At 37.0% G+C, this 12,971-nt stretch overlaps 3 protein-coding genes across 4 annotated transcripts in view; 1 reads left to right on the top strand and 2 right to left on the bottom strand.

Moving 5' to 3' along the window:
- Nucleotides 1-337: 337 nt before the first annotated feature.
- On the bottom strand, nucleotides 338-2,735 carry LOC122332592 (E3 ubiquitin-protein ligase hyd). Of its 2 annotated transcripts, XM_043229936.1 has the most exons (7): nucleotides 2,456-2,734; nucleotides 2,193-2,304; nucleotides 1,902-2,014; nucleotides 1,722-1,821; nucleotides 1,113-1,234; nucleotides 933-1,027; nucleotides 338-789 (listed from the first exon to the last, which is right to left on the bottom strand). In XM_043229936.1, exons 1-7 carry the CDS (start codon nucleotides 2,544-2,546, stop codon nucleotides 757-759), a joined length of 666 nt encoding a protein of 221 aa, XP_043085871.1. In that variant the 5' UTR covers nucleotides 2,547-2,734; the 3' UTR covers nucleotides 338-756. The 2 variants fall into 2 exon arrangements, with proteins under 2 accessions (XP_043085871.1, XP_043085870.1); XM_043229935.1 differs by having other exon boundaries at nucleotides 338-1,027; nucleotides 2,456-2,735.
- A 228-nt stretch (nucleotides 2,736-2,963) lies between these two features.
- On the top strand, nucleotides 2,964-4,879 carry rpl28 (ribosomal protein L28). The gene is made up of 5 exons (XM_043229937.1): nucleotides 2,964-3,030; nucleotides 3,557-3,650; nucleotides 4,159-4,282; nucleotides 4,449-4,567; nucleotides 4,739-4,879. Exons 2-5 carry the CDS (start codon nucleotides 3,567-3,569, stop codon nucleotides 4,826-4,828), a joined length of 417 nt encoding a protein of 138 aa, XP_043085872.1. The 5' UTR covers nucleotides 2,964-3,030; nucleotides 3,557-3,566; the 3' UTR covers nucleotides 4,829-4,879.
- A 4,025-nt stretch (nucleotides 4,880-8,904) lies between these two features.
- col27a1a (collagen, type XXVII, alpha 1a) overlaps nucleotides 8,905-12,971 on the bottom strand; it is a 55,729-nt gene continuing 51,662 nt past the window's right edge. Inside the window, exons 59-61 of the mRNA XM_043229944.1 lie at nucleotides 12,786-12,895; nucleotides 12,497-12,697; nucleotides 8,905-11,561 (exon numbers count right to left, since the gene is read on the bottom strand). Of these exons, the coding sequence (XP_043085879.1) occupies nucleotides 11,415-11,561; nucleotides 12,497-12,697; nucleotides 12,786-12,895 (458 nt within the window). The 3' untranslated portion in view covers nucleotides 8,905-11,414. The remainder of the gene's footprint in view (nucleotides 11,562-12,496; nucleotides 12,698-12,785; nucleotides 12,896-12,971) is intronic.

The following is a 12,971-nucleotide window of genomic DNA, read 5'->3' as shown; positions in this document are numbered from 1 at the left end:
AGGCTCACCAAGGCTGCATTTAATATAGTAAAAATACAGTAAAAACTTATTGTAAAATATTTTTGCAATTTAATTAAAAAAATAAAATAAAATAAAATTATATATATATATATATATATATATATAAACATATTATTCCTGTGCTCAAAGCTGAACGTTCAGCATCATTACTCCAGTCTAGTCACATGATGATGTGAACACAAAGTAAAAAATCATTTAAATATTTAAACACTATTATTGCCTTTACTGTCACTTTTGATCAGTTTAATGCATCCTTGCAGAATAAAAGTATTGCCTCTAAAATATCTAGAAAGAAACAGAAAGAGAATGCTATAAAAACATGTAAAACATTTATATATTTCTATGGCTGTAATATTTGTAGACTACATAAGTCTCATACAAAACTACAGAGAAACTTTGCATTCTTTATTTACAAACAGCTGATTATGACAAATTATATTATTGTAAATGTGTGGCAGCATCTGGAATGTAAAAGCCAGGGCCTGGAGGTTAATGCACATGCTCTAGACGCATTCAGCCGAGGTGCTCATGCAGGTAAAGCAGGTTCAAATCCAGCCTGTTGCAATTGCACATTATTTCTTCAGTCTTTTCCTCTCCTTTATGTCAATAAAAGTGTCAACAATCCTAAACAGGAAGTCCATGTAAACAATGTCTTGAATTATACACAGCAGTTCAGGCCTAAAAGTCCCAAGTACAGGGTTTCTTACAGTCACGTGGTCTGCAGAAATTCAAGCCTCATTCTGAGTGTGTTGGGCTCAGAGCGCCCTCCTGTGGACACAGAGGAAAATATTCACTTAAAAGTGCTGTTTGCTGCTCTTCTGTAGCTAAAAGTGAGGAATATTAGATTAAATGCATAGTTTGTCAGCAAATACACAAATTACAATAAAGCTTTGGGAGTGTGTGTTTGGTACCAGTGCACTTTTTGCTCTCTGAACTGCGACTTCCAGCATGCTCCGGTCGGACAGAATCTGTTTCAGCATTCCTGAATCCATTTCCAGCAGCATCCCTAATGTTCACACACTCATGGTATCACACAGTGCGCTCGTAATCAATCTCGAGAAGTCTGCATTCACCTGAGCTGACTAACTCACCGGTGATGTCAGAGCAGTGGGTGGGGTCTAACTGATGCACAATATTAAAAAGCGTCTCGCCCATGGATTCCACTTCCTCCCTGTCAGAGCCGTCACTCGCGTCTGTCCCCTCGTCACCCGGCCTGAGCCGCAGAAAAACACAGCAGTTCAACATCATATCTGCTGCATGAAATCTAATACTTGTTTCCTACTAACTTTGTGGCGCTGTTTGCCTCAAGCATGTCACACTTTCTCATAAATATGATGCATTTCATAGCAAGCAGCCATTTTCACATGTATAAATAACTCAAGACATTATTTTATGTATAATCCTGATTTCCACGTTTTTCACTCTTTTGCTGATTGCAAGTTACCTTTTAATTCAAGTTTTGAATTCTTTAGCCATTTTGACAAGTTAAATAAACTGTTATTCAATGTGCAGGGCTCTAATTCTTGCTAATATAAATATATGAGTTTGCCAAACACTAATAAACAGGGTTGTGCATTATTCAGAACTGAAAATAGTCAAAATCATGTATTTTTTGTCACTGAATTTTTGAGAGGCTGTGTCGGATCTTTCCAGCATTCATCTGAATCCCTAACCCTACTGAAAAGTCCGAAGGCACCTACTCCTGCAAGGTTTTCAAGGCGATCTTGACTCGTTCCTCGAGAAGCACGTGATCCGACAGCAGCTGAAGCACCGCCTCCTTTTTCTGCTCCAATAACATGCCTGAATATTGTCATGGCAACATTAAAGACTTTTTTTTAAATTTGGTTTTGTTTGTTTTTGGCAGCATGTGGTAAACGTACCGGTTATCTTCTGCGTGTGTCCGGTGTTGTAGAGGTCGATCAGGTCATACAGCTGTTCACCCAGAGAGTCGGAGGACACAGACGCCGCATCATCAGTGTGAGACACGGGGTCACTGGCCAGAAGAACACGACACGGATTACATAAAAGGGTTATTTATATACAAACCTTATGTAGTTTTAAGTATCCTGTACTGTTGTCATGTCATGTCACTAAATCACATGCTCCAATCTGAAAACTGTGTCTATTATTTTGCATTTTAAGTTTAATTTTAGAAAGAAAAACTGTGGTACCTTTTGTCGGGTGACGTGAGAGCGGTCAGTGCTCTTTCCAGAGCTTTATTCAGCAGAACTTCATCATACAACATCTGAGACACAACTGAAGCAGGCAACTCCAAAAGCATACCTGCAAACATCATCCAACCAAACCATCACGAGATTACAGGTACAGACAGAAATAGATAGATAGATAGATAGATAGATAGATAGATAGATAGATAGATAGATAGATAGATAGATAGATAGATAGATAGATAGATAAACTGATTCTGTATAACCTGTAAGTTTGGGAGTCATCTCAGTGTATTTAGGATATATCAGATCATACAGTTTCTCTCCCAGAGTCTCCAGATCTTCTTCATCCTCCATCCCTGCACCATTGGGTGACGAAAATGAACTGATTATTTAATCACACGAATAATAATATCATCTGTCTGCACTCCGCTGTCGTTTATATGATCTGTGTGTGTTCAGTGAGGCTGAACAGGACTCCTGATAATGTATTTACATCTCGAGATGCTGTTGTGGTCAGAGAACGCATGAAAGTGACGTAGAGCGCACAGAGCGCGTGACGTACACCGACTGCACCACTGAGGGCTCCGCTGTTCGTCTCCCTCCGCGCTGTGCGTGAAACATATAGTCCTGTTTACAATATATATTTTAAAAATGATTTTAAATACATTTAAAAAACTAAATGTGAGAAGGCATCTTAAACATATTTTCGTAATTTTAAATAGTCTTAAATAGGAATTAAATGACTGAGTGACTAATTCTTACAGAGGCGTAAGAAAGTACGAAAGCTCCAGCGGAACTGGAACTCGTTCCTTTCCCTCGCTCTTCCTCTGCTGAAAAGGTAACGTGGTCGTCTTGTGTTGCTTTATAACGTTCGATTAAACGCTTTATAACGTACATTTCAGCATCGAACGGGTATATATTTGTGTCGAATATGTTATAAGTTGCTTATGAGCTATAATATTTGGTGTAGTGACAACAAAAATGTGAAAATGAACTGTAAACGTTGCCGGTGTTGCTTAGCGAGGCCTTCACTGAGACGAGCACCACTCCGCTAGCTGGGCTGAAAATCAGTCTGGACTGAGAAAGTTTTTAGATTTCTCTAAAACTAAAAGCATAACTGATGTTAGTATGTAGGTTTATCTGCCACTTCCAGCTCTGGTTTTGTACGAGTTTCTTTGACTTGGTGTTTTGACAGGATTAGGGGCACATACTCTATGTCTGTATGGGTAACTTACGTTGTCTATCTGTCGAGATTCAGCTTAAAGTAAACTAATAAAATAAATAACAAACCCATTGCGGTTTATGGATATGCATTTGTTGTGAACTGTCTGTTGAGTATGGTCTATATATGATATTTGCTGCAGGACAGTCATCATGGCATCTCCTCACCTGCAGTGGATGGTCATCAGGAACACCTCCAGTTTCCTCATCAAGAGGAACAAGCAGACCTACAGCACCGTAAGTCACCTCCGGCCGGCTGCACTGGGCTTGGGCTTTAGTTCATACATGAGTTTGGTAAATGAGAGCATTCCCTTCTAGAGATACGTGGATGTCATCTACTGTATCTGCTTCAAGGGCTTCTCTCGCAAAAGATTTAAAGATGTGCTTTATGAGCTGATGTGTGTATGCTAAAAGAAAGGGCAGGAAAACTCACACTTTTGTGAATGTGCATAAAAGTATGGTTTACTAGCCTGACTTTTTCCAGTTTCTAATGGATGCCATGACCAGTCTATTTTTAAGTCTGTAATTTTACATGTTTGTTTAACTTGCGTCATAAGAGCTGAACTTTGACCTGAAACACTAATTTTATCCAAACTCTGCACAATAGTACACTTATTTGCTTTTTTTTTTGACTGTCAGAAAGAAATGTCTGATCCACTGGAGCATTGCTGTAGCTGTTCATCTCTTTACATTTGGAGAAAAAAAAGGTTTTAATTTACTTTTCTGATTTTTTTTTTTTTTTCAGGAGCCAAATAACCTGAAGGCCAGGAATGCTTTCCGCTTCAATGGTCTCATTCACCGCAAGACCGTTGGTGTGGAGCCAGCCGCCGATGGCAAGGGTGTAGTCGTCGTCCTGAAGAAACGTGCAGGTGAGTGTTCTCTTACAGCTTCAGGGACTTACACTTCTACACATCATCAGGTTGCAGATTATTAGGATACTGTAAAGCTGCATATTTGTTTTGGTATCAAATACTGTAGAGTCATGTCATTCTCTGGCTTGAGACCTAATGTCTTAAACGGTTGCCTGTGTTTCAGGTCAGTGTAAACCTGCCACCTCTTACGAGAAGATCACCATCAACAAGAACTCCCGCGCCACCCTCGCTAGCGTGAGGAACATCATCCGCAAAAACAAGTACAGGAGGGACCTGCGCATGGTGAGTTCCACTGAGACACGTGTTTAAGTCTGTTTTAGTTGCTAATGGGAAATAGCTTTAAGCATTGGGTTTAGTGTTATAGCTCTTGATTTGTCACCGGATGATTTGAGGTCATGCAGGTTCTTTAAAATGATCTGTAGAGTCAATGCAGTTGTTCTCTTTCTCTTCCAGGCCGCTCTGAGACGCGTTAGCACCATTCTTAAGAGTCAGAAGCCTGTGGTCGTGCGGAAGAAGCGCACCAGGGCTCCCAAGAGTTCATAAACCAGTTGCATATAAAACCTTTTGACTTAATAAAGCTCTTTTGGTCAAAGTTTGTCTCCAGGTCTCATTTCTATTACTCTCAATGGTTACATGCAAAAGCAAGTGTGCATATTCAAGCGGTTTCTTCTTCTTTACATTTCATGAGTGAATAAAGCAGAGCAACATTTAATACGTTTTGGATGAGCCTAGATGGTGACTATATTTAAATTTCTTCATTCTAAAGCATTAAACATCTTTGTGAATTGAACTTGTTGCTTTTTGCATATTTCTTTGACATTTAAATTTGGTTATGCAAGATCATATTCCTTAATTTAAGGAAAGAAGCAAAAAAGAACACATAGCGAATAGATGTACGTGTATCCCAGAATTCCTGATTATGCTTTTGTTTTATCCATTAGAGCATTAAGATGAAAGTTGATTCAGCCACAACTGAACATGCTGCTTTACTCACGTCATTCTAAGCCTTTGTGTCCTTAACTCATAGATATATACATCTAAAATATTTTATTTTATTTTTATACATCTAAAATATTTTATTTATATATGACAAATTAAAATTGTGTTTTGTCCTATTGTGTGACAGCAAAAATGTAAAGCAGTTTTTTGTTTTATGCTTTAAAACATTTACATATCGTTTGCAATAATGGATAACTCTTAAAGTGTAAAAAAAAAAAAAAAAATTGGAGTGCACAATAGAATAAAAGTTTTTGTTTGTAAAGAACTCTTCTCACATGCACAGGTTTCTCTCATCTGCTTGAAACATAGCATAGTATTTATTTTAGGATTATTGTAGAATTTGTGTTCATTTTTCTTTTTTAGTAACTGCTTGTGGGATTCTAAAGAATTATTTACAGGCATATCGTCTTTTGCTTCCGTGATGTTTTTATTTTTTTCGTTTAAATTTGAATTCCGGTTTTATGTTTTAGTAGTGTTTTCGCTTTCCCACATGGCTTTAGTTCAGCTTCATTTATCGACAGTTTTCTGTCACGACAAGCGACTTCTTTGGGCTCATATAATAATACACGGCTCTTTTTCTCGAGTGCAGAGTGGAGTCGATCCGGTTGCATTCAGTATAATCTATGAGCGCGCTCTGATTCCTGAGTTCACCTAATGATTGAATCGATCAGGATGAAGCAGAGAACAGCCCCCTGTCCTGTCAGACCTTCAGAAGAGTTCGTGTGAAGATGCGCTTCTGATGTCAGGTGTGTGTTCAGGATGCGCTGCGTGTGTGTTTGCGTGCTGCTGAGTGTGTGCTGTCGAGCGTTTGAGCTGCAGGACACCATCCACGCCCTGATCGAGGAGAACATCCACCTCCACGACCAGCTGGAGAACCTGACCCGAGCCCTGCGGGAGCTGCGCCAGCTCCTCTTCCAGCACGGAGGCGGCGGAGGCGCGGGTGCGTTCTGCTGCCTTCCTCGGGTCAAAGCTTAAGGGAGGAGCGAGCTCTAATTTCGCTTTGTGTTTTACTCCAGATCACGGTCACGAGCACGATGAGGAACTTCAGCATCTCTGGGAGGAATGGTCGCAGCACAGTGAGTCTGAACCTCCTTCTGTGACCCTGGAGCACGTTTGTAGCGATAGGCAAAAATACACTGCATGAGACAAACTTTTTTCTTTTATGCCCAAAATCATTAAAATATGTTCCATGAATGCATTTTGTACAGATCCTACCTTAACTTCTTGTTTGATAATTAATATGCATTAAGAAGACTTTAAAGGAGATTTGTTAATGTTTTGATTTGTTCGCACCATCAGATGGCAGATTTTCAGTCAAATACTGTCATATACTAACAAACCCTACTTCAAAGGCGAGCGGATTTGTTCAGCTTTATTTCAGCTCTATTTGAACCCTTAGGACTTATTTTAGGGTCCAGGGTCACGTTTGTTTTATACATATTTCTTTAAGAAACATTGTAAAAAAAAAAAAAGTGCTCATTTTTATTGTGTCCCTCTTTATATCCTCGTGCTCTACATCGACTTGTTGTGTAATGATGGAAACAGGACACTGCTCATCAATAATGGCACGTGTACTTCCTGTGACCATATAAGAGCGGGAATCATTGATTGACAGATAGATCACACAGGACCAGGGATTACACACGTTTATGCTGAAGAGGTTAATTCCTAAAATATATCTTTTCATGTAGTTACAAAGGCATACGGTAAGGCTTAACAGTTGGAGGTCACAATTTATTTGTATTTTTATGATACCTTTATTAGGCAAGAACACAAGAAGTTAATATGAAAGTCACAGAAAGGACAAGTTTCAAGAGGTTTTTATTATTAGTTGTTAACTTTATATTTATCTATGAATCCTGTCAAAATCTTTCACAAAAATATGAATCAGCACAGCTGTTTTTATAATAAAAAATGTTTTTTAGGCAGCAAATCGACATTTTACACTGAAGACTAGTAATGATGCTGAAACAGGAATAAGTTATATTCTATATTCCTTATATTCAATATATTTCTTGTATTATTTCATATACAATTATAAACAACAAGTGCACTCTTGGTAAGAGGCTTCTTTTAAAAGCATTAACATTTACAATTTTTTTAGATTAATGTGTTGCTGTTTCAACTGTAGAAGATTATTTTTTTTAAGCTATTGTAATTCATTAAGTTATGTAATATTTTATGACAAAATATTACGTAATAAGATATTTGTTTTAAGTGCAGATCAAATAGAGAAGACCTAGGATATCCTGAATCAGAGTTTCAGAGATCTAATGAAACATAGAGGTTATATTCTACTGCTGTCACCTAACAACTCGAATGGGATGAAGCCATAAAAAAAAAAAGCTTTTAATTATTCTGATTTAGTTTGAGTCATTTTAGTGGGCTACTTCTTTCAGTTAGTTGTCAAGGTAAGTAAATGTTTCTCTAATTCAGTTATGTTTTTATGATGTTAATTGTTCAGTAAAGGACTGAAACGTATGTTACAGGCATCACACCTGAGACTCACCTGCTGCTGGAGCACGCTCTCTGTGGACACGACCTGCATGGCTCCGCCCCCTTCCATCCAGGACACGCCTCCTTTCTACTTATCACTTTTCTAGTTCTTGCACACATTCTTTTATGAAGTGCATGTACAGAACTACAGCCTGAGTGAGTCTGTTCAACTACAACATCATCAGTTCAGAGCAGGTGCATCTCAATCCAGTTCCATCAGCAGTGTTTGTCAATCTTGAAGGATAATACAGACTACAGAGCAGTAAATCAGGTGATAGCTTGAGGCCTGCGTGTGTGTTTTTACCCTAGAACATTCTACATTCTTGCCAAATAATGTACTTCGAATAATAAAAACCACCAACTTGAAAATGTAATGCTCTTATAAGCTTATATGTTTATGGTCTTTTTAGTGTACTGTATTTGTAAGCTCTTAATACGTGTCAGGAAACCATCATCAGGTGAAATACTAGTGATCTTTGTATGTAGAATAAGGTCAGAATAGTTTTTTTAATGCAACTCATTTTTAATTCAGATTGCTACAAATTGGGTTAAAGAACCTGCTGAAGAGTTAGTATTTTTTAAATTGTTCATTGACTGTCTCTCTATTCATTTGTACTAAACTCAACAAACAATGACTGTAAATCAAGCTTAAACTACAAAATAAAGGTTTGTATTTAAAATAAACTGTTTGGTAAAGTTGCATGTTTTTAATAAACGGACGAATGAATAAGATGTATATATATATATATATATATATCTGTGGTTTCGAACAAGGAAATGCAAAGCTTAACATGGCCGATCAAGCCCCGCCTCCTGAATAAAATAGCCAATCACTGATCGGTCAAGTCAGCGCCGTTAGAAGTTCCGGTTACTACAGAAACTGTTCTTACACGAGCGCCTCGGATAAGCGTTTTATGACGCTATTTGAGCTAAATAAACGAGATTTATTGTTTCTAATAATTTAATCGTAACCTTAATGAACAGTTAGGGAGAATTTGACGTTTTCCCATTCAGAGAGAAACGAGCTGCCTCCAAAGATGGCCGCCGAGTGACATGAATTCTCTTAAAGAGACTTTGCTCAAATCCGTTGGCTTGTATTCAATCAATCAAACGCTTCCTTTGGTGTAAGAACATCTTTATTGGGTATGTAAGCATTAATTCCAATTCAGAATCCACATTTTAACCTGACACAAAGAACAACACTGAGCAAAACGGAGGACGTGTTCAGAGAAGAAACTGATTACGATGAAGCCGACAGAGAGGAGATTACTGAGCCTTGAACTCGAGAGCTGGACTTTCACAAACAGAAATGGCAGAGCATTGAGGTAATCAGAATTCCAACCTTCTGACACGGAACGTTCACATGTTTTTAAATTCATCTTAGAACCTTAGAAATAATATAGAACACAGTCCTGGTACAGTACGACTTTAGATTATTATTATTATTATTATTATTAATATTATAGACAAAAATAAACAGGATAGAAAAATAAAAACAGACTGAAAAAAGCAATATATTGTTCTCTGGAACCCCAAATTTACACATAAAATAAATCTATCAACCGTAAGTTGGCATACGGATAATTAAGTTACCTGGAAAGAAACTCTGTCACAACAGAGAATTTGGTTAAAAGCGCGTTTGTAAAATTTAAATAACATTAAATTAGCAAAAGGGACTCACTGTATACATCAAAGCCTGCAGAATTATACACACGGTCATGAAGAATAAAGAAACAAAAAGCTTCGAACAGAACATCACTGCCATTGTAGGGAACGCAATATATCGTTTGTATCGAGATTGCGATTATTATTTGCACGCGATGGTACGCTTTCTGAGAACAACTCCAGCTTCAGAAAAGATTTCCCTTACCGAAGGCATTCGACTGAGCTAGTGAGGTTCTGTACCACAGAGTAAAGCACACAAGCTCATGGCATCGTGCTGCAAATGCTGGATTAAACATGTATTTTGATTGTATTTCTGAGAGCACCTTTAAAGTAGACAAAATTCACACTAACATAAAATAACACGGGCGCTCAACGAAAGCATGGACTTCACAACAGCTTCAAATTAGCACCTTTATTACCAAGAAAAGCTTTAATGGGCGAATCTCACCAAACCTGACTTTAGTCATATTTTACCTCAAAATCAAAAGAAATCCATAAACTACTGTGATATTTTGGGTTTGAGAGTAAGATACTGTATATACTAAAAAACTAAAAAAACAAAACCTATTGCAACTTTTTCTCGTAATTCATATTTTTCCCCTTAAAGGAAAGAGTGTCTGAACTTTGAGATGAAAAGCTGCAATTACTAAACCTTTCTTAAACTTTTTTTTTCTGTGTTTAATTTTTTTCCCTCAAAATTCTGACTTTCTCACAATTTTGCCAAATGTCATATTTTTGACTTTTTACTCAGAATCAATCAATCACCTCAATTCTGATATATTTATCTATTACTTTTTTAGTGATTAATTTTTTTTCAAAACAAGTTTCCATAAATAATGTCTTTGAACTTTTCAACAAAATAAAACAAACTTTGACAATTACAAAAATAAAAAAAGGACATTTTGCATAGTCAAAAAAGTTACTTTTTAGGTCCACTTCTTGTATTGTGACATTTTCGTGACAAAAATATAACAATTCATATTTATGGGGGGCTGAATGTGTGTCACGAAAATGTCACGATGCAAATTTGTGCTTTCCTTTTTTTTTTTTTAGGTGAAATATGACCCAGGAGTGTTTTCATGAGGGGTTCACCCTTAAAAACCCTTTTGGCAAGACACACCCATTTGATTGAGACACTCCCCCTTAAAGTGACAGGCTGTTTTAAAAACAAGGACCATGTTTGTTGATATGCACAGGTGTGTTTGCACGCTTGATAGAATCACGCACCTTCATTTGCTTACTGATCCATCACATAAACACACACACACACATACACTCACTTCCAAAACTCATTTACACACACACACACACACACACACACACTTCCCTGTCTGATGGAGTGTTAAAATGACACGTTTGAATGACAACACCCCTGAAAAACCTTCCTTGATGAGACACACACTTAATATATAATCAATAATCAATTATTTTTTCTTCGTTTTCCTATTGCACTTTAGCATTTTTTTTTTACATGTGACAAAATTACCATATAAAAGATCAGATAAACAATAAGTGTATATGTACATATAATACCTCCCAATGATCTTAATTCATCTCTTCAATAAACTGCTGATTCTTATTATAAAAGCACAAGTATTATAATAACTTATTATTATGATGACGATGATGATGAAAGAGAGCAAGCACCAAAGAAACAGGCTGAGACAGACAGAGACGAAGAGAGAAAGACAGAGAGCTTGGCAGTTTCTCCGGCCCGGATGTCCTGAGTATTCCTTCCTGCGGGATGATTGGCTTGTTTTCTAAAGGAGTCAAATCTGATTGGACATCCATGGCTGGTAGGGGCGGGATTTTCCTTTAGACTGTAGGAGTCTCTAGTGCTAAATCCCTCAAAGCCCCGCCCACACCACCTCTTTCTGTTTCTGCAGTCCAATCAGTGGCTGAATGTCGAAGGGGCGGGTCGTGGGCGGAGCCTGTGTTTGACGAGCACACTCATTCACAATCTCACACACTACAGGAAGCACACAGGTCCAACTTCTAGGTGAAAGCGCGATGAGGCCGTTGTCTTTGGTAAGTTGACTATGCGTACGACAGGAAGTAAGACGGGGTCTGACACCCGGAACAGGAAGTCAGCGTGTTGCCAGCGACCGTTCAGTTGCTATAAAATACAAAACACATAATCAGTGCATGATAAAACATATAATATGCACATAATCATGCATATAAAAGTGCTAAATAAATAAATATATATACATATATATACATACATATACATATATATATATATATATATATACACATATATATATATATATATATATATATATATATATATATATATATACATACATATATATATATATATATATATATATATATATATATACATACATACATACATACATATATATATATATACACATATATATATATACATACATATATACATACATATACATACATATATACATATATATATATATATATATATATAAGAAATAAATTCATGCGTTGTTGATAATTACAATTACAATTATTAAAAATGGTAACGTAAACCTGAAATAAAATAACAAATATTAGATGAAAAAATGCTGCTTTGGCAACAAACAAAAATGAATGCGTAGGGTAATCAAATGACTAAATCTAACATTGAAACAATAATAAATCAAAGCTTACCAGAAATATTTAAAAATATATGAAAATATAACTTTATAAAACTAATAATTATTCTAAAATTTTTTATTATTTACATGTATTTAAATGAAATTGCACATACATTTAAATATCAAATTTATTTATACTTATATAATCAGGTAAAATACCTAGATCTTATGTATAGTATTATGATTTCTTTTTGTTAATTTTATAAATGGTGCTTTTCATTCCTACATATATGTACAATAAAAAGTCTGTATTTTTTTGTTTTACAAAAAAACATGACTATCAAATTCCTACATTTTACAACAGTAATAAAACTCTCCATTGCTAATCAGCCTTAGTTCAACACACACCTTGACAGAAATATTTTGAATTCGTTTTTTCTTCAATTTGAAAATTGCTGTGTTTATTTTTCCTTTTGAAGAACACGCTCACCCAGCAGGTGTCTGCTAACACATCAGGCTCCAGCCTCTCTCCGCTCCACCCCTGGAACCAAACTGCATTCTGGGACGGAGGCTCGGAGGGGGCGTGGCTCCAGATCGTCACGTTCAAGCAGTGGATAGTGATTCGTTGCTCCGCTCCGGCGCTCAGCAGATGCAGGAAGTTCATCTGGACGCGTCCGACACTGAACTCCAACTGCGGTCAGCCAACGAAAAGGCACGATTATCAATGTAAAGGACACGCATCTATCAAATAAATAAACAATGATCTGAGTGCTCCGGACCTTGGCTGTGGTGATGGGCCTAAGGCAGGTGCGTCCGCCACCGGTGAAGTTACACGTCACTTCTATAGAGTCTGAGGAGCAGCCCAGGTTTGGGTCGATCCAATAAGTGCCTGAAAACAACAGGACACAAATATATTAGCAACTTGAAAGACTGAAACATGAAAAGGATAAATGCTTAATTATTAC

This window comes from Puntigrus tetrazona, unplaced genomic scaffold (assembly GCF_018831695.1).
Source record: "Puntigrus tetrazona isolate hp1 unplaced genomic scaffold, ASM1883169v1 S000000116, whole genome shotgun sequence".
Classification (NCBI taxonomy): Eukaryota; Metazoa; Chordata; class Actinopteri; order Cypriniformes; family Cyprinidae; genus Puntigrus; species Puntigrus tetrazona.
Note: the sequence above shows the minus strand (reverse complement) of the source record. Positions and strands in the feature narration are given on the sequence as shown.

What these genes read in the sequence shown, in the direction of transcription:
- LOC122332592 (XM_043229935.1), bottom strand. Translation starts at nt 2,546, where the DNA reads ATGGAGGATGAAGAAGATCTGGAGACTCTGGGAGAGAAACTGTATGAT. An exon ending in ACACACGCAGAAGATAACCG is followed by an intron (nt 1,822 to 1,901) that starts GTACGTTTACCA and finishes GACAATATTCAG; the next exon opens with GCATGTTATTGGAGCAGAAA. An exon ending in CCACTGCTCTGACATCACCG is followed by an intron (nt 1,028 to 1,112) that starts GTGAGTTAGTCA and finishes TGTGAACATTAG; the next exon opens with GGATGCTGCTGGAAATGGAT.
- rpl28 (XM_043229937.1), top strand. Translation starts at nt 3,567, where the DNA reads ATGGCATCTCCTCACCTGCAGTGGATGGTCATCAGGAACACCTCCAGT. An exon ending in ACAAGCAGACCTACAGCACC is followed by an intron (nt 3,651 to 4,158) that starts GTAAGTCACCTC and finishes TTTTTTTTTCAG; the next exon opens with GAGCCAAATAACCTGAAGGC. An exon ending in CGTCCTGAAGAAACGTGCAG is followed by an intron (nt 4,283 to 4,448) that starts GTGAGTGTTCTC and finishes CCTGTGTTTCAG; the next exon opens with GTCAGTGTAAACCTGCCACC.